Genomic DNA, 18,801 nt, shown 5'->3' on the forward strand with positions numbered 1-18,801 from the left:
TTGGGCTAGTCACACTTCTCTGAAGTCTCTCAGCCCCACTCACCTCACAGAGTGTTTGTTGTGGGGGAGGAAGGGAAAGGAGATTTTTAGCTGCTTTGAGACTCCTTCAATAAAGCGGGATATCAAATCCAAACTCTTCTTCTTCTTCTTCTTCATTTGCAATGTCTTATTTGATCTCATTCCCCCCCCCCAGTGCACAATAAATGTGCTGCATAAGCATCCTTTATCATCTGATTCAACATGTGAGAATCTTGTGTGGTTCGTGCAGTGCAGTGTGATTAAAAACTCAACCTTCTCCTGGCAGCTTTGTGGGGCTGCCAGAGGCTGAGTAGACTTCTAAGATTTATATCAGGAGTGTGGAACCCGTGGCTCTCCATATATTGTTATAGACTTGAACCTCAATCAGCCCCCCCCCAAGCATGGCCAATGCTCAGGGGTGATGGAAGTTGTAGGCCAGCAACATCTGGAAAGTCACAGGCTTCCCACCCCTGATTTATATCCTATCCTCCAGTGCTGATTTGCATTCATGTGCTGAAATCTCCATGGATCTGCAACTAAATAGTGTTCCTGGCATTCTGAATTAGTCTTGGAAATTGGCCCTAAGGAAGGACTGCTATGCTCTGAATTAGCAGTGACTGGGATGAGCAGGCTGTAGCAAAAAAGAAAAAGAAAAAAAGAAAAAGGTCTTAGCACATACAATATGCTATTTTAGTAGACTGGGTATGGTGCCCATTCCCCCCACCCCAAAAGCACCTCTTGGAAATCATAGGCTAAATGTAGCTTGTTCCAATGAAGCAGCTGTTAATGCGGGAAATGGATTCCCTTAGGTTTTGTTGCCATTGTAAACAAGTCCAAATGCCAGCAGATAGAAGTATGTGAAGTGGTGTCTTCTGCTTGAAGAGGTAGATTGTTTAGGGCCATGAATGCTATCTTGTTTAAACCGCATAAAATCAAACAGGAGTTGCTCAGCTTTAATTTTTGTTTTAACAGAAAAAATGCATGAAGTCAGTTTCAAAGATAAAGAGAAGGAGCATTTAACCTTGCTGCAGGATGCAGAGGAAATGAAGGTAACATTGTACAATACAATTGTGAGATCAGTTTCTCACCAATAATACTTCTCAAAGTCATGACAAGGTGCACTTGTAATGCTGCTTTGTACTTTTGAACAACATGTCAAAGGTACACGTGTGCATTAAGAAATCTGTTCTGTTTGGAAGAGCTTCCCTACCAAATGTGTATTTTTTTAAACCATTGTATTATATTCTTGGTAGTTATTTGTACTAACCTTACCAGTTGCAGATTATTCCATGCTCACATAATTAAAAGGAAGGATAGGTTTGCTGCATAAGAGTGCAGGGGGTAGGTATGCTGAGGTTTACCTTATCTACTAGATGTTGTCCAGACATTGCTAACAGGGGAGCATACAACCAGCAAGCAAATGTGTGTGCGTTTAAATCCCATTGATGCTCTTGAAATGGTAGCGAAGAAGCTGAGTGAGTTGTTTGATGCTGATGGAGCACAGCCAACAACAACTTAAAAAACCAAACTATATTGCATTTTTGTATGTAGGGGTTGGGTGGAATGGGACTTGTAGAGCTGTGAAGTCACAGGAACTGTCCAATAAGTGCTCATTATATTTGTAACATGCAGCTTGAGTATTTGAATTGTGCGATACCCCTGTAAAGAAATGAAAAGCATATGGATCCCATCCAACAAATTATAGTAGCTGAACATTCATTGCGCTATAACCCAGGCCTTAAGTCAGGGATGGGGAACCTGTGGTCCTTCCAGGTGATGATCAATTAGAGTTCCTGTTGGCCCTAACTATGCTGACAGGGCTGATAGATTCCAACAACATCTGTAGGGCCACAGGTTAGCTATCCCTGACTTAAGTTGCTAATTATCCTTTTTACAGCATGCTTCTATAAACTATTGTATTCCCTGGCACTTCATGTGTACACTACTGTTAATGCCCAGTGCTGGTTTAAGCAAACAGCTCATCTATTTACCTTAAGGGCTAAGGGGTGGGAAACAGATTGTTCTCTAGAAGTTGCTGGACTACAACTCAAATCATCCTTCACTTTTGGTCATGCTGTCTGGAGCTGATGGGAGTTGGAGTCCAACAACAAATGGAGGGCAACAGATTGGCCACCCAGGCAAACACAAAGGACAACATGTTGGTACAGCATTAGTGCTGGAATTAGTTGCACCCCTGTGTATTCTAAGTGGAGTTTTGATCCATAGGTGTGACCATGGTTGGTACAAATACATGCCAGCTATAGCTGGCAGTGTATGCATGTGGGAGTTTTTACTAAAGAAGGCAGAATCAATTTGTATCAAGCAAGTTATTATTCACAGCTGCTTTTAAAAAAGCAAAGAGGAATCCATGGGAATATATGCAGTTCTGAGCTACTTCAGAAATACTGGACAAAACCACGGTCAAAAAGGCAAAGTTGTGTAATTTTATTCACCTCTCTCTTTTATGAGCAGAAGACACTAGAGCAACAGATGGAGAGTCACAGGGAAGCTCACCAGAAGCAGCTGTCCAGGCTGCGAGATGAGATTGAGGAGAAGCAGAAAACCATTGACGAGATCAGAGAGTAAGATCATGCTTTCCTTTCCTGTTGGCTTTCCTTTCCATCTCTCTCTCTCTCTCTCTCTCTCTCTCTCTCTCTCTCTCTCTCTCTTTCTTTCTGTGCACACACAACTGCAAACTGCTGATGATTTATTCTTATCTAGTTTTATTGGCAAACATCTCATTAGGACCCCAGAGGCCTATTTCTGTGGATGTATTTGTTCAGGGTTTTCTTCTCCTCCTCCTCCTGCTAATGATATCGAGTAAAGAAAGTGCAGAAAATTGCATTTAATGAATTTCAAAGACTTGAAAGCTAGAAATATTTTCAGTTATTTTGCTTTATAAATCACATGGTGTAATAAATGTTTGAGCAGACTTAAGACTGCTTCAGAAGCTGCTACTGAGAAACTATATCAAAATGATTGGGGATGATACAGCTTTGACTTTGGCAAAGCTAGATGATGGAAATGAAGAAGAGTGGGAGGAAAAGCTTGAAATGGATATAGGCGGTGGATGCTTAATAGGAAAGGGACCAGGCTGTTCTATACAACTCTGTAGGGAAGCAGAGACCAAGAAAGACACAAGGCTTATAACTAGGAAGTGAAAATGTGGAAGAAACCCTTACTGAATTCAGTGATGCAGGGAAAAAAGCAGTGGTAAATTTGGAGGAGAGGATGATGAATATCTGATCATGACCAATCAGCTATTTACATGCAAGCCATGTTAAATAGAAAAACAAATACAATATTACTAAAACCAGCATCCAGTCATAGGTTTGCTCCCCACCCCATTACAATTTTTTAGCAAGAAGAATGTGTAAAACAATGAATGGGAAAGGAACATTTTCAAGCTAAGTGCACTTCCTGCCTCTATGTGCTGCCCTTGAGGTTGGTCTGGAAGCTGTAGCTAGGGCAGAATTCAGCAGCTAGGTTTCTTATGGAGGCAAACTAGTGCCAGTATATATCACCTTACTGGCTGCCAATCTGCACTGGGCCAAGGTGTTGGTACTAGCCTATAAGGCCCTATACATCACAGGACCAACTTACCTGCCTTATCCCTTAAATGCCAAGTAGGTCACTGGGGTCTATGGAAGATTTTCTCCTGAAGATTCCAAGGCAATCAGAAGCCCTCTCCAGAGTAACTTGGCGAAGGGCTTTTAGTGTGGTTGTCCACGTTCTGTGGAACAGCTTTCCTGTTAAAATGCAACAGGTGCCCACTATATCTGCTTTCCAGAAACAAACTGGAGACATTTTTGTCACAAGATGCTTTCCCGGCTGGATGAACAAGACTTTGCCGTGGGCGCCTCCTTTGATCATTTTCCAGTTCATTTGCTTACATTTTCTGTGTTCTTTTAAACTTCATCTTAGCTGTTTTTTTCTTATATTGTGTACATCACCTTGAGAAATACATGTGGAAGGCGATTAGTAAGTAACAAAAATAATAGAAGTCATGGTGGTTTGAAATAAAAGCATTCTGACATCATGAAGGGATGCGGGTGGCGCTGTGGGTTAAACCACAGAGCCTAGGACTTGCTGATCAGAAGGTCAGTGGTTCGAATCCCCGTGACGGGGTGAGCTCCCGTTGCTCGGTCCCTGCTCCTGCCAACCTAGCAGTTCGAAAGCATGTCAAAGTGCAAGTAGATAAATAGGTACCACTCTGGCGGGAAGGTAAACGGTGTTTCCGTGTGCTGCTCTGGTTCGCCAGAAGCGGCTTGTCATGCTGGCCACATGACCTCCGCGGAAGCTGTACGCCGGCTCCCTCGGCCAATAAAGCGAGATGAGCACCGCAACCCCAGAGTCGGTCACGACTGGCCCTAATGGTCAGGGGTCCCTTTACCTTTACCTTAACATCATGAAATGATGGAATACCAAGACTGAATCACAATGGCCAAGACGGAATCAAATTAATTCTGCAAAGCTTGGTGAAACAAATGTTTTTGGCAGGTGGTGAAGCACCAAGTTTGTAGGTGCTTGCCTGATTTCAATAGGAGCAGCATTCCAAATTACTAGTGCCACTATGCTAGAAGCCTTAGTTCACAAACAAATATGAGACGGCCAGAAGGAATTCTCCAGGTGATCCCAGTGATCTGGCAGATGTATAAAGCGGTCTTTCAGGTAACCTAAGTCTTAGGCAGCTTAGGACTTTATAACAACAATATCTTGAATTTAGCTTAGCAGTGTATTGGCTGCTAGTGCAGAGCTTTTCAGCTTCAGCATAATATGTTGACATGGAGTGGCTCCAGCTTAAAGCTGGGCTGCAGGATTCTGTACTAGCTGCAATTTCAAAACCAGCCGCAAGGGTCTCTTCACAGCACCTCCCAGCATCCCTGACCTCTAGCCGTACTAGTTGCGGATGACAAAAGTTGGGAGTCCAACAATATTTGGAGGGCTGCAGGCTTTTCATCCCCGATCTAGGCTTTTTGACTTTTGAAATAGTTAGCATTAAGTCCACACTTGTAGAGAGGAATTGCCATTTTATGTTTTGGATGCATGTGAATAATCCGAGAGAGAAGCAGTAACAAGGTAAGTATTGTGTTGTGTTGTCTGATGTGTATAAAGGGAAATTTTCTAAAGAGGCAAGATGTCTTATCAATAAAATTTCCCAGAGAGTTATTGTGTAGAGTCTTTCTGTGATGAGTAAATGTATAAGCGTTGACTAACTTTAAGGCTTCTTGAACGGAAGGTTTCTTTTCATTCCTTTTTCCTTTTCTTTTGTCTCAGTATGAATCAGAAGCTGCAGCTGGAACAAGAAAAACTGAGTTTGGACTATGAAAGATTGAAAGCAGAAGATCAACAACGGGAAAAGAAGCTGGAGAAGCTAATGTAAGTTTGCATGGCAATCTATTCTTATTATTCTTTAATATCTTGCATTCCAGTAATGTTTCATCCAACCAATCCTGGCTCCCTATGATAACACACTACTCCAGGACAGAAACATAAGGAAAATTGATCTTTATTTTACGTAACAAAATTTATGTACTGCTTGATGGTAATAGAACCGCCGATCAGTTTTACAAAAACAAAACATTAAAATTACCAATAAAGAGCAGTTAAACACACATACAAGTACTTAAAACATTCATAACTTGATTGAAACCAACAGTAAGCTAAAAAAACACATATCTACTTCTACATGTCTGATAGTCTTGACTAAACAAAAATGTTTTAAGCCTGCTGTGAAAAGATTGCAGCCAGATGTCAACAGGCAGGGCGTTCCAAAGTGTACATAGGTGCTGCTAAACTAAAAGAGAGATTTCTAACAAGTGCAGAATGAGTATTATCCAGCACCTGCAACAGGGCTAATTCTGCTGGGTGTTCTGTTTGCGCCAGACCTCCCACCACCACCCCATGTAAAAATGCATGGGAAATGCTTCTCTATTTATTCTTGAAACGGACTGAATCCTGGGGCTGCATATAACATATGGCTGCCATCACAGATGGTTATGCTTCAGTAGCTGCTGTGGCTACAGTGCCACCAAGGACCGTTTTTGTTGCAGTATCCACAACTGCCTGCCCTGCCTCCCTCTGGGCAGGAAAGACACTGCGCTCCCTTGGTACTCCAGATGGAGGAGTGCTGCTGTTTGTCCTTGCTGCTTCCAGTTCTTTGTTTGCCCACCTTGCATACACAGCAACATATAGGGGAGCAGCATCTTTTCGAGTTCCTTCTGTGATGCAGCTTTTTAAAATGCAGGAGATCTGGAGTGCTTGGTAGGAGATGGGCACAGGTGTTGGTTTCTAGGTTGAGGAAAGCATAAGTAGGCTGAGGTGTGCATGTTTGTTTCGTTCGCTTGGAAACTTTACATTATTCCAATTAATTTTTTGAGTTGAGCAGTGTCTTTTCTCTGCCTAGACTGCTTAACGATAAAAGGGAACAAGCAAGAGAAGATCTTAAGGGACTGGAAGAAACTGTGGTATGTACTAAATCTACAGTGTCTCTCTTTAAAAAAAGAAAGAAAAAAGAGGTCACTAGAGATGACGCTACTTAGTTCACACTTGAATTTTGTATGCTCCCTTTAGTATGTTTTGTGTCTTTTGAAAACATGTGGTTCAGTCTGCATACCTTGGTTTCTTAAAATAAAAAACAGGGGCTCATATAGATGGCCTGTTCATGTGGGTCATGTGTCATAATGGTGAACTTCCCTCCTGTTTTGCGTATCATGGAGGAAGAAAGCAAGGGACTCACTTGGCTAGTGCATCAAACCAGAGTCATATAACACCCATTCTCCCAGCTCTGTACTGGCTGCCTGTATGTTGCTGGGCTCAATTCAAGGTCTAGATGCTGAATTTGTAAAGCCCTGAATAACTCGGGGCCGAAATACTTGAAAGACTGCCTGCCTCTATATCTGCCAGCCTGGACCTTGTGATCAGCTGAGGAGGCCCTTCTCATGGTCCCATTAGGGGATATGGTGTGTCATGTGGTGACTCAGGCTAGGACCTTCTCACTGGTAACATCCTGCTTGTGAAACTGCCTTCCTTTGGAGGTTTATCAAGCAGTCCCATCATTGAGCTTTCTTCACTCAAGACACACGTCTGATGTTTTGGTTGGATGATCTGTGTTGCTCCTGTCATCTGCTGTATTGACACAAGTAGCTACAAACCACTAATGTTAATCTAATATTTCATGACTAATGATTTCATATTAACGTTTTTAGTATTACTGCATCATAATTGTATGCAGGGCAGTCTATAAATGAATAAAATAACTTAATATTTACAAGGGTAACTCCGTTCTGTACAGCAATGGCACCTAATCAAATCCCTGTTTTAGTCATCTTCCACCAGATTATTGATTTGTGGCATATGGTTTGTAGAGATATAAGTGAAGTTAGAGGTTAGTCACAAATAGGTTATATATTATTTTCTTGGTTGTATTCTCCCTGAAGTGAGTGAAATGTGTGAAATTTTCAAATTCTGCCCGCTTTAAACAAAACTATAATTTGACTAAAACATCAAACGGATGTACATTTATGGTTGTGAGTTATGCATTTAAGATGGTGTGCATTTTTTGAAGGTTCTGGCCCTGGTCCATAGAGACTTGCACACAAACCCAACTAAACCTCATGTGAGGAAGAGGGATATCTCATCTAACATGATGCCTGATTTAAGGTCTCTGCACATCATCTTAAAAAGCGTGTGCGTTTTTGCTTCAGAACTGTGTTTTTTTCTTTTGTGAACATATGCAGATTTAACTGATTAAAGAAATCATAATTCGCCATATAAATTCATTCACAATTAAATTTGCATATGTTCACAAAAAGAAAAAAAAATGCAGTTCTGAAGCAAAAACACATGACAGCCCTGGTTTTTATTGTGCTTATTTATTATTACATATAGCCTGCATTAACATACAATTAATGTATAAGGAACTAAGAGATTTAATTTAGCACATGCTCAGGAATACCAACTACTAAATGGAGCATTAACGTCAATTTCTTTTTTCTTCTTCCTGGCCACCATAGTGCCCCAATCATTTATTTGAAATATTCCCATCTGTAAGACCTGGCATAAATGTTTGCCTTGTGTTTCTTTTTTCAAATAGGTCATTGTCAAGCTAACGCTTTCTTAAACTTGTTTACAGGCTAGAGAGCTTCAGACCCTCCATAACTTGCGCAGACTCTTTGTTCAAGACCTCACTACCAGAGTGAAAAAAGTAAGTTGAGATATTGTGGGAGAGAATAATTGTGCAAAAATCTTCTTTTCTTAGGCCTACATATGTATGTACATATGTATGTACACACTTAGCACTCTAGCAGTAATATATGCACCTTGCAGTGCAGTGCCTGTGTACCTTGGCTGTGTTTAAATACTTGCAAACACACATGCAGCTATATTAATGCGCTATGCCAGGGGTTCCCAAACTACAGTTCTAATGACCACCAGTGGCCTTCATTTAAGGGGTCCATGGCATATGTGTAATCATACAATTACAAATCATATAGCATCTATATATGTGTGCATTACATTTGCCACAACAAGCAGAAGTGGTCTGTCAAGACCCTCGGCAATTTTCTTGGGGGTGGGGTGGGGTGTGGAGTTAGGGAACTATTGGATATTGCCATTAACAATCCATTCCAAAGGCTGCACCGGGAAGCCTCACTGGGAAGATCAGCAGTAGAAACCATGATATTCATAGCAGCGTTACAGCCTGTTATGATGATATAAATCTGTTATGCCTAATCTGCCTTCCAAAGACTTATCAGAGGCCCATATCATGCTTTTGAGTAATTTTTGATGTTATGATGAAAATAAGAAAATAAGAAAATGCATTTCTAGGGTAAACTGTGATGAACATTGAAGTTTCTCTCCTTTTGAGGGGTAAAGGCGAAGGGTTGTCACATAAAGGGGGGGTGCCTCCTGCAAGGGCTCACAGAGGCATGACCCAAGCACAATTATCTTGTCACTTTCATTTTAATATTTGGGGACTGTGGTTTGTTGCTGTGTCACCTTAAACCGTGGTTGTTTAAACTTAACAATGTTTAGTTTTTTTGTTTTGAAATCTGTTAATAAGTCAGTCAACTGAAATGCATTGTTTCAGCTTTAGCTTCAATACCAGGCACACTGTTGAAGTTCATATTGGTTTCTAATGCTTTCTCGGAAGGACTTGTGCACAGTTCCAGTTTTTCAGTCACTATTTATTCATTTTATTCAGAGGCTTGGTTCTAATTTGGCTTTTTGTCTTCACAGAGTGTTGAACTAGACAGTGTTGATGGAGGTGGAAGTGCTGCTCAGAAGCAGAAAATCTCCTTTCTGGAAAACAACCTGGAACAACTTACAAAAGTTCACAAGCAGGTGAGATAATTGTGGTGTTGTTCATTACCATTCTTACCCCAACCTCCAAGCCTGGAAAGGAAAACATTACCCAGTCAACTTTGTGGGCTTCCTGTGGGCTTGTTTGACCACAGAATACAGCTCCTCTGACTGATAAAACAAAAAACCATATGATGATTATGTATTAAAAAGTGAACTTAATTTATGAAAGATCACATAGTGACTGACAATATCCATGTATCATGGTAAACCACAGTTAATCGTTTACTGAAAATGCACCAGCTGTTCCCACTTCCTCCCTCCCTGCTAGCATGGTAGTGGTGGGGAGAAACCACAACCCATGGCTTAGTGTTATATCCAAACTCCAAATTGTTATCAGTAAGCCAAGAATAGACCTTAGCTGCAGGTCATGGTTTGTTTGGAGCCATGATCTCCAATTCAGAATTTTTTCCCTGGAAAAAATCCCAACTTGGTAAGAGACCTTGGCTTTTGCAGAACCACGTACACTTACTAGGAGTAAGCCCTACTGGATGCACAAGGACTTGCTATCGTGTAAATAAGCATGGGGATTGGACTATTGCACTCTTTCACATGGAAAAAATAACCACTAAACTGTGCTGCACTGAGTTTACTTGAATGTGGGATCTTCCTAACCCCCAATATCTCAGTTCAAAAAGGGCTTTAATGGGGGTGGGGGGCAGGAAGATTTTGCCTGTAGTTAAACATAGAACGCAGCAGTTCACACCCTTACCTTTCTCATGTGGATGAGAAGCTGTGGCAGAAGGTGGTACATGGCAAAGATTTCTCCCCAGAAAGTACCATCTGTACAGGCTCTGTGACTTTCTCTATATCTTTTAATTTAAAAATATCAGTGACTATTTTGTACTGCATACTATCCATAATCAGATCTCTGTGTTAATCTTTCACAGCTGGTACGGGATAATGCAGATCTTCGTTGTGAGCTTCCTAAGCTGGAAAAACGACTCCGAGCTACGGCAGAGAGAGTTAAGGCCTTGGAGAGTGCTCTGAAGGAAGCCAAGGAGAATGCCATGCGAGACCGGAAACGATACCAGCAGGAAGTAGACCGCATTAAAGAGGCTGTAAGAGCCAAGAACATGGCGAGGAGAGCACACTCTGCTCAGATTGGTATGTATTCTGGCTCAAGATGATTAGAGATAAAGGGTTATTTGAATATTGCAGTGCCTCTAGTGGAGGTTGTGGATTTCTTGTCTTATCCCCCATTTTTAGAACCGTGTGTACAGTGGTACCTCGGTTTACAAACTTAATCCGTTCCAGAAGTCCGTTCTTAAACCAAAACCGTTCTTAAACCGAGGCGCGCTTTTCCTGATGAGGCCTCCCACCGCCAGTGCCCTTCCACCGTTCGGATTCCGTTCTTAGACCGAGGTAAAGTTCGCAAACCGGGACACTACTTCTGGTTTTGCGGAGTTCGTAAACCGAATTTTTCGTAAACAGGGCTGTTCTTAACCCCAGGTACCACTGTATTAGATATTGCTCTCTCTGTGTTAGCCATTTGGGTTTTCCACAGAATACAAAAATATATGAAGCTCGTATAAAGCCTGTTTTTCACACACACACTGGCTTTGATTTGCCTCTTTGCAGCCAAGCCTATACGCCCTGGTCATTATCCAGCATCTTCTCCAACAGCCATCCATGCCATTCGAGGAGGAGGAGGGTATTACCAGAACATGAAATAAAACACCAGGTGAGCTCATGGTGATTGGCTTGTAAGTTTTCAGCATGTGATTATTTGTGAGGTGCTCACTCTGCCAGTTTCCAAATTCTCACCTGCAGAAAAATTGAGGTGAGCCAAGTTGGGTCTTTTGTGTAGGTTGGTAGCTGATGTCACCATATTGAAAATGCTTGGATTTTAAAAGCATGGTGGTTTCTGTTGTATGTGTAAGTCCTGAGATGCAGGAAGGGGGAACCTTTAACCTTCCAGATATTGCACTACAAATCTCATGATTTGTGGACTGCCCTGAGATCTTATGATGGACAATATATCTCTAATAATAAATAATAGTAATAATGATGACGATGATGATCAATGGTCAGGGCTGATTTTTCTCCTGGCTCAGAAGCTTTCCTTTGGTTTAATTTACATGTAGTGTTTCTGTGATAATGCCTATAGGAAAACATATATGGGTGCTGTTTCATGCTAGCTGGTATTATAACTGATAATGGATGTAGTGCATCATGCCTGACCATTTTTCTTTTTGGCTGCTGTTCTCTAATAATTTTACTATTAGATTCAGCCGCCTACCCGCAGTATCAGGAATCTAGCAATTCAAGTTTAGGGAAGCTTTTAATATTTAATAGATTATTGTATTTTAATATTCAGTTGGAAGCCACCCAGAGTGGCTGGGGAAACCCAGCCAGATGGACGGGGTATAAATAAATGTTGTTGTTGTTGTTATTAATTTATTTATTCAAGTAAACATACTTGAAGCAACAGGATTTTCCTTCTAAAATCTATATATTCTCCTTGATAGCATGGTCATCTTTTTTCTAAACAGTTTAACCCCTCTCCCTGCATGGTATGATTTTTTTTTAAAAAAAACCACAGAATGAAGTTCCTAAATATCAGTTTTATCATATTTCATTCCTCGATGTTTTTAACATTTCCTTAGGTAAGCAGCTAAATATAAAAGGATTCTGGAAAATTAATGGCAACTTGCCAGCTTTTTCCAACCATTTCCCCCCATGTGTTTATTTTCTGAAGCTTCCTCGTGAAGAGCTGCATGGTTCTATCCCATAGTCTGAAAGGGACTCTGGCTGAAGACCAACTATATGTGGGTATTTTTAATGGCTTTGTTTCTTTAGGCATCAAGTATTCATGGATAAAGTGCCACTTTTGTTGAGCACATTGCATGTCATACCTGTTTGCAAACCATCTGCTATATCAAATTTTGGCTTTATTCCCCACGGCCTTTTTCTTTTGCTGCTGGTGTTTCCTTTGATAGAAGTGGAGCTCTTTTCCCTTCCATGGACAAATAATGCAGCGGTTTTTCATGTGGTCTAAGGATAGGACTGTGGGGTTGTTTTTTTGCCTCACCAATAATTTAACCTGAACTTGTTCTGCACCCTGAGAAACAAAAAGAAGCATATACAATAGAATCTGCAATAAAAGCTTTGCAAGCAGTCCAAGAAGAATCACTGCAAGAGCCTTTCAAGGTGGAAGAAAATGAACGTATGTGTGTTTTGTATACCTTTAAAGAGACATTGTGTTTGGAAGTAAGAACTCAAAGGCATATCTTCAGAGCAAGAACAGAAACCTCAAAGCAAAAAATAATGATGATAGTCCTGACTGTATTGAATTAAAGCTGAAAGACATAGAAGAAAACCACATAGTAGCCAACAATAGTAGTAAAAGACACAAAACAAATGCAGATGTTTTACATGTGACAAGCTACAAAGGTACTTGGACAGTAGCCTTTAGCACTCTTTGAATAATAATAATAATAATAATAATAATAATAATAATAATGGCTTTCTTCTAAATCCTCTTTGAAATCAGTGCACATGAAGTATGCATGCTGAAGGAGATTCCATAATATGGAAGAGAAAGATGATCCAAACAAACAAGCTGATGTTAACAATTGGTGCTCTGCTTCTTGGAACACCCAAAGTGCCACGAAAGAGCCTTGTTCAAATAGCACTGGAAGGAGGAGGGACTGGAGGTGATCTTTTACATTCTCACCTGCCAGGTAGCAAGGCAGAGACACAATTATTTTTCCAAGGCTACCAATGAGCATCATTACTGAGTGGTGGATTTGCACCTAAACTTGTACCAGTTCCAAGAATCTAATATACTCTTCGCCACATTAGTGTGCTTGTCGGTTTCTGAGCACAATCCAAAATACCTTCACAGTGTGAAATAGTTTAGGACCCAGTAGATGTTTAAGCTGTTGCTTTCTCCCATAAAGCCTTAAGTAAATCTTGCTCCACGCGTTGTCTTCTCCATGGTGCCATAACTTTTGTGAAATCCTCTCTGCAAAAAGTTCAGCCAGTTGTAGTCTATGGAATTTCTCCTAGAAGTAATAAAAGGGCACTTGCTCTGCCCAGCCTTTGCCCAAACTCAGCACTTCATGGTGGACTTCCGCTGTTGCTGCGGTCTTTTGTTTCATTCTTTTCCAGTTGCCTAGCTTGTGGCTGAACTTTTATTGAAATATTAGATTGTCTGATAGTGTGGCGCCTGCCCTGTGGAACGCCCTCTCATCAGATGTCAAAACAGATAGACAACTACATAACTTTCCGAAGGCATCTGAAGGCAGTCTTGTATCAGGAAGTTGTGTGTGTGTGTAGGTGTGGGTGTGGTGTTTTGCTGTGTTTTTGTTATGTTGGAAGCCACCCAGAGTGGCTGGGGCAACCCACTCAGATGGGTGGGGTATAAGATGATGATGATGATGATGATGAGGCGTGCATTTGATGTTCATGGAAGGGTGATGTCTCTGCAAACAGCAGAACTGGATATATGATTTTTGCTGATTTCCCTCTCTTCCATTAGTGGAAGTGTCCATTGGAGCAAAAGCCCTTCTGTGATTACAAAGGAACCAATTGGGTTCTATCCATAGAACAGGGTTCAGCTAAGGAGTCCCATCAGTGGAATCCTGTGCAAACAAGTTTTCCCCATTCTCCTCCCCTTGCATGCCCCTCAACAACTCTGAAATTGACAGAAGAGGATTAGGAGAACCTATGGAATAGTGTATGGAAGAAGAGGAGGTTTTGGGGATTTCTTAATAAAAAAGAATAATAGAGAACTATGAAAAGGCAATTCATTCACTACCTCACTTTTGACTCTGTCTGATGCTTTTGATTTCAGATTAACCTAAGCACTGTTTAAGTTATGCAGCATTGCACCATTGAGATGTGTATCCTGTATATTATTTTAAGTGTTCCTATTGAAAGTTCATCATGTGATGCTGCTTTTGTTAGGATATAGGGCTAACAAATGTCGGCATGTTTCTCTTGCAGATAAAATTGCAGGCTCCACTTCGCACGTGAAAAATCATCAGCAGTTCACTAGTTCCTTTCCCTTTTGGACTGGATCTGTACTTCTGTTCATTGTACGCATTCTATAGCCTTCTGCAGTGCACCGGTTTCAAATATTTTTCTGCTTTGTAGAATCTCCGTGTGTACAGAAGTGTGACCAACCTGGCTTTTCTTCTGAAATCATGTACAGTGTATCTAACACACGCACTTAAGCTAATGGTAGGAGTTTGCTGCTCAATCTCTTTCACTGACTGACTGCATTTTTGACCCTGTTGTGCCAGTTACTTCGGGGCTTTCATGCTGGCACTGATGCTTTTTTTGTTCTGTTTCAAGTACTTTGGTGCATCACTAAAATGCTGGTACCTGGCATCAAAAGAATTAACAATTCAACAACCAAGTGCCATCAAAAGCAGGTGATTGTGCTCCATCTTTCTGATTTCCTGTAAAATATGCATATTATTTTATATTTTTAGAAGATGACAGTGTGCAGTTATATAGTTTGTTTTTTTTTCTTTTTAACCTAACATGCTTTCAAAAAGTACAGCTCTGCAATTTAGCATTTTTAATATCCTGGTGAAATCTTTAAACTTGTATTTAAAATGGGAGAGAACACAGAATCATTAGTACACTTATTCGGTAGAGATCAAACTCTGAGGATGTAGAGCAGGCATAGGCAAACTCCAGCCCTCCAGATGTTTGGGACTACAATTCCCACCATCCCTGACCACTGGTCCTGTTAGCTAGGGATGACAGGAATTGTAGTCCTAAACATCTGGAGGGCCGGAGTTTGCCTATGCCTGATGTAGAGATATGTGTTAGTGTAGCTCTAGAATCTCTTGAAATTCAGTGGTCACATGGGCACATCATACCCTCAAAATGTCGCATTAGATCTGCCTTGTAATAACACATAGATCAGGTTTTCTAACAGCCATGTGAAAGCATGGTTCTGGTTATAATGAAATTGAAAGATGCATTTACAAAAGCAGCTGAAACCATTGCCATCCTCTTCCTAACTCAATTTCTTCATGATTTTGAGAAGGCAGAAATAAGAGATAAATTATCTGCTGTACTGAAAGGAAGATTCTCTTCAGGGTGTTGAGGGAGAATAGGTTTGCATGCTTAGTGTGCAGTGCAACAAAAAAGAAAAATGATGGAAGATGACCTTTTTGTTTAAAATGGAATAAGATGAAATAAGATAACAGTATATGCTGGAAATGAACAATATGCAAGTCTGCCTAGGGATAGTATAGTTTTGTAGCTTACTCACCATTAGTGAGATAGACTTCTTTTTTCATTTCTTTCTTAATGACATATGTAGGGTGTCAGATTTTATTTCTAGTGGAAATCAAACATAGCCATAGGAAATGTTAGATAGGCAAGATAGGCAATCTGTAGCTTAATATGTCTGTTGTGTTTCTTTCATGTAGTAGGTGTGTGTGTATACACACACACACACACACACACACACACACAAAATAATACATCTACAACCATGCACATTAAAATGTATTGTCCTGAAAGACTATTTCAAAATGACTGAATTAGGAGTTTACATTCATTCAGTCCTGTCTGCTGCTGTGGCATTATTTATTTATTTTTTTAATTAAGGGTAAGTTTGGGGGCTTCTGAATGTTTTTGGCTTATAGACATATTTTAAGAAGCTAACTCATTAAAACCCTAAAGCCTTTGGAAAGATGTTTTGCCCTGATGTTGCTTTAGAAGCTCTCAAACTTAGCAAAGATATTCAGGTTTTGCTTAATTTATTAAGGGTTGCACTATTTGTGTGGGAGAGACATTTTGTAACATATTTAATGAAATATTGAATCTTTTACATTTGTTTAATTTATTTTGTTACATTTTTTCTAAATATAAAAAACCCTTTTTGTTTCCAAATACACACGTATTAAGCACTGCCAACAAACTGAAAGGTACAAGTTGCCATATCCGAACCCTATTTCTGGGAGTAATGTGGCCAAGATGTTTATATATAGTTGAACTCTGTATTCCAAATAAAGGTACCAAGAAGTCTACTGCTATTTCTGTTGTTTAAACTTAACTGCCAGTCCGTATGCCATAAGTCCAACAAGGATGCTTGAAGCAGTTTCTGAGTGGCAACTACTCCAGAAGGTGGTGATAATATTTACTAAGGTTTTACCTGGTGAATCAGGTTTTATTTGTGGCCCTCTGGATGATAGTCTAGCCATAGGGTCCCCATCCCTGCTGTATGCAGTGGGAATGATCCACATGGGAATTGGCTCAAAATAGCATGAGTAGCATCTGCCATTCAGATACTTTCTCAAGCAGTGTGTGGGCTTAGCATATCATATAGATCAGTTCTACATGTACATCATTTATGAAGTATTTTTTTTAATGTGTAGCTTATGTGTAGCTGAACTGTTCCCCCCCTTTGATTGTTAACATATAGTTTTGTATAAGTAAAAGTTCGTGCTTATCATGAATGTAATCCATTGAGCATTATACCTGTGCAATCACCATTAGAATTAATGAGAATTGTGTGCAGTGTGTTCCCAAGCACTTTCATAACAGAGGGCTTTAGCTGTTCTGCACAAGTGTGTGTCTATCTTGAGCACCATGGAAAAGTAACTTTTGATGCCTTTGTAAGGACAGTGTTCCTAATATATTTTAGGAACAGCTAGTTGCTGATCAGCCAGTCAGTTCATCTAGCATAAACCCCTTAATGGAGGCATCAGAACTAACTATTCCATTCTGATTCAGAGACGGCAGATTATCCTCTGAAATGCTAAAAAGGCACATCTTAGAGTTGACTTCTTAAAGTGTCCACAAATTTTCATCTTGTTTCTGTGGCACTGCAATTTTATTTTGCTGCTAGAGTTACTTTTTTGCTGAAGAGTTAATAGATCTAGTTTTGGTACCTATTAGTAGGTCATATAGAATATTTTTTACCATATTTTTTTAGCAGCAACATCGACATTTCATCACTGATGGTCATTTGTGTTTGCTTTTTTGTTTTCAGATTCAAAATCGTTTCTTTCAGCTTATTTAAATAAGTATTGCATCTAATACTTGACATGTTATAAACCATACAATATGGAATTTCTTTGTTACTGATTTCAATTGTACCCTTTTCTACTGCCAAATTTCTCATTATCCTAAGCAGTTGTTTTCAAATGCACTTTGTATTTTATTTAATCCTAACCTTTTTAACCTTGCTGAGACAAATAAGAAAGCTTGTGATGATATTTGCTAAGTGCGTATTTTGCCAAGCAAAGGTGAGAATGGATTATTCTGAATCTAGTAGAAACCAGAAGCATTTAAGATATACTAGTATCTTAAATGCAGCTGAGTTTTTGGAAACATTTCTGTATACATACCTCAGTGAGCGGAAAAAAGCTACTTTAAAATGTAAAACAACAACTTGATCTCTAGAAACACTTCCTTTTTTTAAAAAAAAGAAACACACACGTGAAAGCTCAACCATAGAATGTTGCATATGAAATGGACCATACTACTACTACTAGTAGTAGTAGTAGTACTAAAAATTATTTATACCCTGGCCATTTGGCTGGGTTTCCCCAAGCCTTGGTCTTGGGAATGTATCACCCATGACTGTTCCCATTTCTGAAGGTTCTATCTGTGTGTGTTGCCCATGCAAGCCATGTTGAATAAGAGATTATACAGCAACTGTGTGCAATCTGTTGCCGATGGATTGAACACTATGTCATTGTACACTTTGAAGGCAAGCTGAATACAAAAATGTTTTTTTATTCAGTAAACCATTCTCATCAGAATTGTGCAACAACACTTACAAGGATGATTAATTTGCTCCGTTGTGTTGGCAATTAGAGCTTTATTTAATGCCTTTATGAAGTTCAAAAAACATTGGACAAATGTCTGTTTTAAACACCCATACAAAAGGATTGTCAGCTTCCAAGTTCACGTCTTACTCCTAAATACTTCTGTCTCTCTCATTTCTGAAACACTTTAAATAGTGGAAGATGTGAAAGAACAATAGGGATCCAGGCATTCTGTAGAAGTATACATGTCTAGTTTGTAAAGTGTGTAATGTGTACTCCAGATGTGTATTCTCTGGGATCTATGTATGTACAGTAGCTTGTTTTAGGGGGGAAAAGTGAAATGTGGATACTTTTCTGATTACAATCCGGCGGGGGGGGGGGGAGAGGGAATTGCCACTATTATAAAATACGCTGTAATGACTCAAGCTCTGTAACAGCAGACCTGAATCTCCCCAACCATTCCCATAGATAAGTCTTTTGATCTTGGTTCTAAAAATACTATCTATTAAAATGTATGGATACACTGGCAGACTGCATGATGTATCATCCAAAAACTGTTTAAAAGTGGAAATAAAATCGAAGTAAACTTTATCTTGCAAGTAGCATTTGTGGCCTGTATTTATCTGTGGTTGCGATTTCACCTTGTTCTGTGTTTACAGACGGTTTTTCCGAG

General features: G+C 40.0%; 1 protein-coding gene across 3 annotated transcripts in view; it reads left to right on the top strand.

Moving 5' to 3' along the window:
* KIF5C (kinesin family member 5C) overlaps positions 1-18,719 on the top strand; it is a 326,400-nt gene extending 307,681 nt beyond the window's left edge. For 2 of the 3 annotated variants that reach the window (XM_081167631.1, XM_081167630.1), the window contains 9 exons: positions 991-1,067; positions 2,491-2,600; positions 5,296-5,397; positions 6,425-6,485; positions 8,153-8,224; positions 9,259-9,363; positions 10,272-10,488; positions 10,963-11,065; positions 14,335-18,719. In XM_081167631.1, the coding sequence (XP_081023757.1) occupies positions 991-1,067; positions 2,491-2,600; positions 5,296-5,397; positions 6,425-6,485; positions 8,153-8,224; positions 9,259-9,363; positions 10,272-10,488; positions 10,963-11,057 (839 nt within the window). In that variant the 3' untranslated portion in view covers positions 11,058-11,065; positions 14,335-18,719. Of the gene's footprint in view, positions 1-990; positions 1,068-2,490; positions 2,601-5,295; positions 5,398-6,424; positions 6,486-8,152; positions 8,225-9,258; positions 9,364-10,271; positions 10,489-10,962; positions 11,077-14,334 lie in introns of all 3 variants that reach the window. The other variant, XM_081167632.1, reaches the window with a different exon arrangement.
* The last annotated feature ends 82 nt before the right edge of the window (positions 18,720-18,801 follow it).

Source organism: Podarcis bocagei, assembly GCF_964188305.1.
Source record: "Podarcis bocagei genome assembly, chromosome: 1".
Lineage (NCBI taxonomy): Eukaryota > Metazoa > Chordata > Lepidosauria > Squamata > Lacertidae > Podarcis > Podarcis bocagei.